The sequence below is a fragment of the Chanos chanos genome, chromosome 11 (assembly GCF_902362185.1).
Source record: "Chanos chanos chromosome 11, fChaCha1.1, whole genome shotgun sequence".
Classification (NCBI taxonomy): Eukaryota; Metazoa; Chordata; class Actinopteri; order Gonorynchiformes; family Chanidae; genus Chanos; species Chanos chanos.
Window position 1 is genome coordinate 9,531,840 of NC_044505.1, and position 10,309 is coordinate 9,542,148.

Consider the following 10,309-nt stretch of genomic DNA (forward strand, 5'->3'; position numbering starts at 1 on the left):
GAGACATGTCAAGTAAATAAATAAATGAATAAATAAATAAATAAATAAATAAATAAATAACAATAGCCAGAAAAAGAGAAAGCATCCAATGCATCAATTCTACGCATCCAATAACCGTTCTAAGTTAATATTCTATACATCCTTAGGCTTAAATGACGTGTTTTAGCGATATTGTAACATAAAAGACTTGACGAAATCAAAAAGTATCACAGGAATGCTAAATTGGGGGTTTTCAGGCATGGTAGGCTACATAACTGGCATGTGGAAAATATGCTTAACTAATATGCATTGCTATATAGGCTATACAATGTCGTCTCTACCTACATGTCATCCTGCACGGTGGCATACACAATGGTTAAAAGAAACTTGACAATGGTTATGGTTTCCACAAATGCTTCTTGCATTTTCCCACGTCTGGCAGATATGAACTGATGATAGATAACCATGCGCAAGTGCCGTACGTGGTCTGAGTGTTACAATATATATCTAATAGTTTAATCATATTTTTAAAAAGCTATTTTGCGAATATATTTAGGCCTATGTGGTCTGTTTAAAGGTTTGTTTACTAGTTTTGGATAGACAGTGGCAGTCAATTAGTTTTGCTCAAAGACACCCCCCCCTCCCCCAGTACTCATAATGCTAAACACGTTGCCTATAGTGTATCCTTCGTTCGCGATTTGCTCTGTGTAGACTATTATACTGCAAATAGGCTACTCTATGCAGATTCTTCCATTTATGTTGCTGGAATGCTAACAGATAAATGTCATACAGCGGATAACAACTATAGTCCCGCTTTCGTCTTGTAAACGCCGCTTCCAGGTGTCTCAATGGAGGAAATTAATATAAGCATTCTGAAACAGAGTGGGGAAAAGCGTTAAATTCAGGTACCAGTTGTGACTCGACAATTAAAGGAATAGATGGTTGAATTCGAGTCGGAAAGGACTTGTCATCTAACTTTTCAGCGACGTTTAAAAGTAAAGTACAAGAAAAATCCGCCAATTGAATTGGGGAAGTCCCGAAAGGAAATCCCCTCACTGTGTCGGAATATTATTTCGAAATTGAGTGCGCTTCGTCTTCTACACGTTGACCTTCTCTGTTCAGTGTAGAAGACATGTGGCTAAGCCCACGAACACCAACACGAAGACTTATCAGGCAAATAAAAACTTTATTTTTTATGGAATAGTGTAAGGACCCGGTGTTGGCTTCGACGACTTTGGACGCTAAGGCTTTTTACGCAGGAGAACAGGCGACTATGGATAACATTAAAGGGGATGAAAATGCGTTGAAAGCCAAATTACGGAGCTGCTCTGCACTGAACACATTTTGTCATGAAAAACAACAAGAGATTGCTAATCTAACCAAACAAATTTACTTGAAAGACGTTATTATTGCCGATTTAAAATCGAGATTAGGAAAGTACGAAACAACTTGTATCACCGCCGAGGGACAAGAGCCAGTTTTACTTGGACCATCACAGTCTCTGGTTGAGAGCTTGTGTAAAGAAATCTGTAAATTGAAGCAAAAAATGAAAGAATCAGAGAAGGACGCCGCCCAGACATTGGAGTCTAATACACTCGTGAGTAAAAACGTCTTGATGGATCTGAATACCTCTCTCGCTTTTTAAAATACACGTACGGTTTCTCTTAACAAATATTTAAAGCGTAGGTTGTAAAAATTCTACAATTGTACAAACTATGCGAATGAACAGAATTGCTATATCTAGATCTTTCTACTGCGTGCAAAGACAAAAGAGCAAATATTATACATTATATCATGTTAATGACAAAGACAGGAGTTCACTCGAGATCAGCTGAGAGAACTAAACGTTTTCTGTTTTATCATGGATTAGTCAACCAAGCAGCCTAATACATATATAACAGAGAGCAAAACATTTTTTCAGACTATGGACACATTTTTATTGAAACGATGAGGTCTGTAATAAATACAGCTTCCGGTCAATGGAATATTTTTGGTAGGCTACCTAGGCTACCTGACGAGCAGTGCCTGCAAACATTGCTTAACCCTGTAGGGTTTCAGTAAGCTTTGCTCACTGACGGTTGTGGTGGTAACTGAATTTCTAGTGAATGCCTCTTAGAAGTATGGGTAGTGTAGTCTGAACCTCTCCTGATGCCCTGTAGGAGATCCAGAGGCTGGAAGAGTTGTTGAAGGAGAAAGATCAGGAGTTGGAAAGCATCAGGCAACGACCAGAACACGAAAAGGAGAGGGAGATCCAACAGCTCCGCTTAACGCTGGCCAAGAGGGAACAGGCTCAGGCAACCAGAGAAGTGTTATGCACGTCACTAGCAGAAGAGGCTGAGAAATTGAGGAGCCAACTCGGAGCCACTGTTCGGGTATGCCAAGGGCTGCTGGGTCGCCTGGCCCCAGTCAGTAAGGTGGGAACTAAAGAACTTGATTGTTTTTATCAGTTCTTTGGATGTTTTTTTTAACAGATGTTTGATGCCATAATAGGGTTTTTTTTCTATATTCGGTGGACAGATGAGATGGGATGTATTGTGTTTGATGTCTAATATCCTCTCTTTGCTCTTTACATTTTATTCCAGATGACAGACTCCTCTGAGGTGGCTCATGTAAATTCCCTGGTTTACAAACTACAAGAAGAGAATGAAAGTCTTAAAAAGAGAGTTGAATATGTAAGGAATACTTTTTGACATTTTTCTCCTCACTTTGTCATTAGTAAATATCCAAAGCATAGTGTTTCCATGGAAGACATTTTGACACTAACTGTAACATAACACAAAGAAAAAAATGTCATATGGATATAAAACAAAGAAAATCTACTTCTATGTATCTAACACTAATTACTCAAATAGCATAACCATATTATAAAAGAATTCAAATCCTGAGCTTAGTTCTCAAAGGGCGCTTATTTACGTACTTAATTGAAGCATTGATGGTCCTGCCAAGATCCTGGCAGTTGGTAGGGGTTCTAATCTTGGATATTCTGCAAATAAACCTTTAGCTAAAATAATCATGTCTTTTATTTAAATATGCTAAGCCATGTATAGCTTACTCAGTGTGTTCTCAGGTTTCGCCACATCATGTTTATGACTACTTTATCATCTGATTGTCATTTTTGCCTTTTCCTCATCTCAGGTGGAGAATTTGAATGCCAAGTGGCAAAAGTATGACTCAAGTAGGGAAGAGTATGTCAGGGCCTTGTGTCAGAAACTGAAGGACTCCAACGGTTTGGCCAGCCCAGGACCTGGCCATGGCCCCACTACTGTAACAGGACTGGGTCTCCTTCCCCCAGCAGCTACTCCTGGGCTCCTCCAGGAGGAGATAGCCAGACTCAACCGCCACCTGAAGGAGAAGGTTGCAGAGTGTGAGAGACTGGGCAGAGAGAGGGATGATAGAGCCAGGAGAGATCAGGAGAGGATCCAGATGCTGGAGCAGCAGGTTGTCATGGCGATATCATATATTCACACGTTAACAGATTTGCACGCACCGTTGTCGACCCTGTGAGGTTGTTTTAGAATGGCTTCCAAGGACTTGTTGACTGCTGATTGTAATGTCGAGATTCCTGTCGTGCACACAGGTTCTTGCCTATACCGAGGACTTCAATTCGGAACGAGCGGACAGGGAAAGAGCTCAGGGCAAAATTTTGGACCTCCAGGAAGAGCTCAGACGGTTGCAGATACACTCTCAGGTATGGAGACAGAACATGTCTAACCGTGAGAATGACATTGAAACATTTCATCAATGAACTTTATAACTGAGCGAACCCCCCTGTTCGGCCCTATTCATATGTATCGTTCCTTTTATTTTACAGAGCCCGCGAGAAGCTACCGCGACCTGCCGAGTTCACGCTAGCCGCAGGAATCCCACGTGCCAACAGACGGACACTGCCGAGCCCTTGCAAAGGAGTAGTCCTGAAAGGCCAGCCACAAACAGGACGGGAATTTACCCACAGCTGGCCTCGACTTGGAACGAAAACCGGGGTTCGGCTGACCTGCAGTGTCCGCACTGTGCCACCAAGTTTGACGAGACACATTGTAACGATTTCCTGAACCACTGCGAGGAATGTGCCGGAACTTTCCTGCTCGCGTGACGCTAGCAATGAAGACCAAGCACTACATACGCAGCAAAGCATGGGGGGGGGGAGAGGGTGCAAAAGATGGACGTGGAACCTACAGGTACATAGCATGCTTTTGCTTCGCGTAAGATCAGAAACTGATGCTTCTAGAGTTTTTTGGGGTTTTTTTAACCCTTGCTTATCTCTCGCAATGGAGCTTCTTTATGAAAAGGTCTTGCCAATGGATTACCACGTGCCTGTCCAAATCTTTCATTTTTATAAAGACGAGGCTGGATTGATGCATCTTTCCACCCCGCCTTTTTTTTTTTTAAAAAACCAAGTTGGTCATGGCTGACTGGAAATAGTTGTCATCAGTTCAATAGCTAATTGTGGGAATTTAATAATGACAAGGTGCACAGCGTTGTAAAATGGTTACAGAAAGCCACAACAGAGCGTTTCCTGACAAATTTTTTCTTAACCTAAATTCTCAGCAGTGCGCCAACATTTCTCTTTCCACCCTCCCCCCACTTATTATATACCAACCATAGTAGGTTACTTACGGTTGACTTACGGTCATGTAAGTTTGTTTGTGGGTAATGTGATGTGTCTGTTGTGATACCAGTTATTACATCCTGCAAGTTAGCATAACTAAATCTAGTCAGATCTGTCACTTACCCAAACAGAAACATTATACTCAGCAAATATACCTCAGTTAATTAAATTTTGTTTATCAGCTGGTAAACACATTGCACTTTCCTGCCTTTTTTTTTCTTTTTCCAAAGAATGGTTGAAAAAGCACAGATTCTTTGAGTTTTTAAAATATGTATAAGCTTTTTGAGGGAGGATAGATGATAAGTTTATTTTTAAGATAATGGTGCTATCTTTAATATAATATTTTAGTATCTTCCTTTGTATAGTGATTTTTTGGTATCTTTATGATCTTTATGTATATTTGAGCCCCCCCACATTGTAAAATGGGGCTTCTCCTATGTAAATGACTTATTCTATTTCTAATTTTTATCAGTAAAATATTGATTTGACGCATGCTCAAGTGTTTCTTAAAGTGTTATATATCATTTTAAAATGTTGCTTCATTGATTTGTATAACCCCCCCCCCCCCCACCCCCCCCCCTTTTTGCATTTAAGAAACATGAAGTCTTCGTTTGTATGTCAGTTGAAAACTACAAGGCTTTTGGGCTACTGAGGTGTATGTTATACAATTCCATACAAAGCAGAGGGGGAAAAAGGACAAGGGAAAAGGCTTGAGCTGGTAGCTTATGAGTAAAGACACAGGAAGTTCCCTACAAAGGCCTGGCAAGACAAGGCATTCTTTAGCTTAGCTTAGCTTAGCTATAGCTCCATCATTGTGCCTTGTGACAAAATGACTTCTGTTTCAGTGTGCTTGAATTGGTCTTTTGTGTGTTTCGAAGCCATAAATGTATATTTACAACTGACAAAAAAGATAAAAGAAAAAAAAAAAAGAAACAAGAACCTGATAGCAAAACTAAGAAATGGAAATGTGATGTATTTATATTTAAAAGTTTATTTTTGTAATAAAAAAAACAAACAAACAAAAAAAACCCCAAAAAGAAGTACGCTCTGTTCTCTGAGTTGTTGTTGTTGAATCAGAGATGCAGAGTTTGTTAAGGATTTTTGTGTATGACTGTTGGTGGTGGTGTGTGTGTGTATTTGTTACAGACCAAATGCTAGTCAGATGAGTAGAAATCAGACATAGAAATAGCTGTGTGGTGAGACTTCTGTGATCATAAGGGAACATGAGGACGGGCATGCAAACCTCACTTGTTATAGATAAAGCATTGAAAACCAGCTCCCACGGGATCTGATTGTGTATATGTGTGTGTGTGTGTGTGTGTGTGTGTTTTGTGGAGGTTGGAAAGCCCCTTCTCTGGCCATGCTGAATGGTCTGACTATCTGCAGTAGATTCCCAGCTGTCCTTGGGGCTGGACATGAAGGAGACAACTGGTGTAGGAAAGGGAAAGAACTATCTATTTAAAGAGGCAGGCGGATGGGAAACTAAACCAGACTGACAGTGTGTGTGTGTGTGTGTGTGTGTGTGTTTGTCTGTGAATCTAAAACCAGTAAAGCCACAAACAGCAAACAGGCTTTCAATGACTTCTTCAGAAGTATTAGTAAAGATATGTCACACCTCCATACATAAGGTATAAGGAGGCAATCATCAATGAAAATGTGTGTGTATATATATATACAGAAATGAGGCAATCATCAATGAAAATGCATTGTTCTTGCCCAAATGCTTTCTTTATCATGTGTTGGTGGTGTTTTTCTTTTCTTTTTGATGATGATGAAGATGATGATGATGATGATGATGATGATGATGGGTGGACTCTCCCTTTCTGAGTCCAGGTTTTTCACAAGGTTTCTTCTGTGTTTACAGTCACAGGGAGTTTTTGCTTACCACTGCTGACACGGGCTTCCTTCCACAAGGCCTTGGGCCAGAGATACTGTAAAACCACCCCGGAACAAGGTCCTTTATAGATTAAGATTAGATTAAGATTAAAGATTAAAATTGCTATACAAATAAAACTTATGGCGTTGGATCGTATGTCTTTTTTAACTGGTATTTACAAAGTCTCGTGACGTCAGTAAAGCTGTACCATTAACTCTGAAGATTCCAAGACTTGCTTTATGAGTACAATATGATAGATACAAACCCTGATAATGATTAAATATGGTATAAAATATGCTTCCTCCTCTAGAAACTTCTTTGTGAATAGGAATGGCTTTATAACGAGGTACATATGTGACCAAAATCTGGACACTTGTGCTCTTGGGTCCATCGAAGAGGGAAAGTCATTTTGGGGCTCTTAGAACAAGTCCAGACGCACTACGGTGCCAAGATAACCTCCATGGGGGCTTCAGAAAAAGAACCAAAAAAAAAAAAAAAACAGAAAAAAAACTCCAGCAGGGGTTTCAGAGTCACTACTTCAGAAAAAAAAAAGTCATTCTCAAAATGATGCATCTCAGTAGGTACGTACTTACACCCTTTCAGTCAGGGGGACTTTGTCAAAAACGCTTGTGGCTACGTGAAGTCTCACATGGTGCGCGTGGTGCCGTCGGCAGGGAGGGGCATCGCGTCGTTTTGTTTTACAAAGATCTTTACATTGTTTCGGCTCTTTTAAGTAACTAAAGGACTGACAATAGCTTATATGATTAGTGTGTCGGTTTCTAGCGTTGTTTTTTTTTTTTTTGTTTTGTTTTATTTTTTTATTCACGCTAAACCCTTCTCTCCCTAGGTGAAGTGAAAAGGTAAATGGTGAGCAGGGATTCCCCCCTCGTACACTCTCACACTCCATACAGACACCTACACGTCGTGTGGGTCCCGGCTAAAAGCACACACAACATTCTGCTCTGAACAGTGTGTGGAAATAATTAGGTCACTCACTGTCACATGATACTTACTGTAAGAGTGCTAGCAGAAAATGGCTGTCATGCATATTTCCAGAATTTTCAGTGAGTGACATTATGATCAACAGTCAACCACCAGGTATTGTCAACAACTACAACAACAACAGCGACAAAAACGGTAATAAAAAAAACAAAAACACCAAAACCATTTCACTGGAACCAAACAAGCATATGTAGCCCAGAACAGTGGTGCAAGGAAATAGAAACAAAACAAAACCAAAAAAAAAAAAGAAAAAAGATCCCAGGCACCAGTTGCCACCCCCCCCCCCCAATCTCACCCCTCCCCTCTGACAAGAACTGCACAACACCACACAACTCAGTCACACATGGTCCTGTTCCATCCCCTTCCCCATTCCGAACGGGAACGCGTTTGCCTTTTCGTCTTGCCAAACAGACAACAGAATGGATAAATACAGGCTTTAATCTCGTGTGTATCCGAAAATAATGGGAAATTCCCGTATAAACCAGGGAATTCCCAAAAGCGAGGGCCCCATCTATATCATTCACTTGAAAGCAGAGTGCTCTTTACTTGTCTTGTCGGAGATCGTTGTCAGAAGTTGCCCTGTTATTGTCAACCGTTGTGTTGGGTTTTAGATAAGGAAAGAGAAGGACAATCGGGTACAGGACTTCATTGTCGACCGGGCAAACGTGGAGTCCCGGGGCTTTCCCTGCTGAAACTCCGCGTTTTCTCCATGGCTCCGGGCACACGCTCGATGAAAAGATCCCCCCCCCGCCTGCCCGCCGTACTGATTACAAGCTAGAGAATCCTATCTCCAATCTCCCGACTCCCTCTAATAAGCTAACCTTAGTCTACCCCGTCATTGTCCGAGCGCCGGGGTTGGGAAAATCAAGACTTATAGGCACCGTGCTGTCAGGCTTATGCAAAGACACAAGAAGATAGGCCTCTACTTCGGCGATTCTCAACCCTCCTTGTTTCATGAGACACGACCACTTTAGGAAATTATGAATGACTATTTGTGTAATCCATATGCTATGTAAGTTTAAAAAGCTTTTAAATGCTTTTTTAAAGTCTTTGCCGCCTTTTCGTTTTTTTTTGGCCCCCATTCCCACGTGAACGTCGGAACGTGGAAAACCCTTCAGTCAACAAACTCAAGTCTTACTCAAAATGAAATCTTGCCTAAATGAAGCAACGACATCATTGCATCATTGGTGACTGATAATGAACGTGATGTGCGGCCTTATTCACAAAAAGAGTCCCTTAGTAATTTGAATAATGCCTCCTTCCTCAAGGCATATTCTTCTCAATCACTAGCTGGTAAATTTGCATGTCTCATATCATTATCCAAAAAAAAAAAAAAAAAAGTCATATTATGAAATTGAAAAGAAAAAAACAAGAACTGCTAACTTGTCTTAACAGGAGGAACTGAATTACGTCCTCATTACTGGTAAAAAACTCACTTCCTCATGAAAACTTCATGGTAATTCATTACTGTTAAGTTGACACATTCTGTCTGACATGAGAGAAAACTTTTTTTTTTTTTTTTGGTAAGAAATAGGGCAAACAGCTGTTGTTTGTAGTGACAGAGGAGAAACAGTTAAAGAGTGAAAAGACACTGAAGGAAGTGAAGGCTCGTCGTGGCCTCGTTTTGTGGGTGAGTCGCTTCGTATGCAGAATTTCAAACAGGAAGACTTCAAAAATGCGCTCATAGCTGGTTTATCCCACCAAAAGAAAGAATCAAAAAGATTCATACGTCAAGAGTGTGCGTCTAATGAAAAATAAATAGTCAAATAGAAGAATTCCCCTCTGTCTTTTGATTAAAATAAGCCTGTCTATGTTTCATGTGACCTAAGTGGAGAGGAGCGGGGAGGGAGGAGGGGGGGGCATTTCAATAGGGTGGAAGGCTTTCTGTCAGGAAGTGAGAAAAGAAAAAAAAAATCAGTTTTAAGATGACAGATAGCTCTCAAAAGTTCCTTTTCTCAACTTGTCTTGAACTGTACCTATTGTCTGAAATAACCCCGCGCGTATGAAGGGGGTTTGCCATCATAAGACCTCAAAAAAAAAAAAAAAAAAAGAAAAAAAAAAAAAAGAGAAAAAACCCTTTGGCACTAGATCAAGTCTCAAGAGTGAGTGAGTGTGTTTTGGCACTGACTTTTACAGTCAAGCAATAGTGATAGTTATGAAACTGTTCTGAGGTCAGTCTCTTTTTCATTCTCTGTTCCAGTTTTGGATTGAGAAACTGGAATCTTGTCTTGAGCCCCCTGAGTGGCTTTTTGTCAATGTAGCGCCCTTCCGCACAATTACACAATTAAAGGGGGGGGGGGCAATCAAAAGCCGTGATATTTCACTCTGTATCTGACGACCACTTCCGGGTATTTCACCCAGTCACGCTTTTCTATCGGATTCCACTTCTATTCTGGTTAACGGCAGGTAGGGACAGTGTGGGGCGCTTGGAAATGAGAAACTGATAAAAGGGGCTTTAATTTCCCAGAAGGTCCCTCTGCCCCCAGTCTTCTCGGTCTGGCTGTGCGCAAAGCGGTCGAACGAGACAGATAAACTCATGAAATTTCAAAATGACCAACATTCCCTCACCACGTCAGCTGTGTCGTTCTGGCAATCAGTCAATATTACTCATTGCGATCGGGGACTCACTGTTTGAGTGATGACATCGAACTAACTACACCTTAGAAATTCAATGTCTGGAAGATGTGTACATCACTGCAGGTTTATCTTTGGTCCTCTGCTCCTCTTCTGGTGAGGTAAAGGGAAAAGAGAGGTCGGTGTGCCATTAGACGGGAGGAAAACGCCACCAAAGGACAGGCCTTCTGCAGCTTCTAATCAAGTGCCACTATAATCTGAGAGGTGCGGAA

At 41.0% G+C, this 10,309-nt stretch overlaps 1 protein-coding gene across 1 annotated transcript; it reads left to right on the forward strand.

Moving 5' to 3' along the window:
• The first annotated feature begins 1,252 nt into the window (after positions 1–1,252).
• On the forward strand, positions 1,253–4,069 carry tnip2 (TNFAIP3 interacting protein 2). Its single transcript, XM_030788305.1, has 6 exons — positions 1,253–1,576; positions 2,139–2,393; positions 2,562–2,651; positions 3,115–3,417; positions 3,557–3,667; positions 3,791–4,069. The coding sequence occupies exons 1-6, from the start codon at positions 1,253–1,255 to the stop codon at positions 4,067–4,069; spliced, it is 1,362 nt and encodes a 453-aa protein (XP_030644165.1).
• Positions 4,070–10,309: the final 6,240 nt, after the last annotated feature.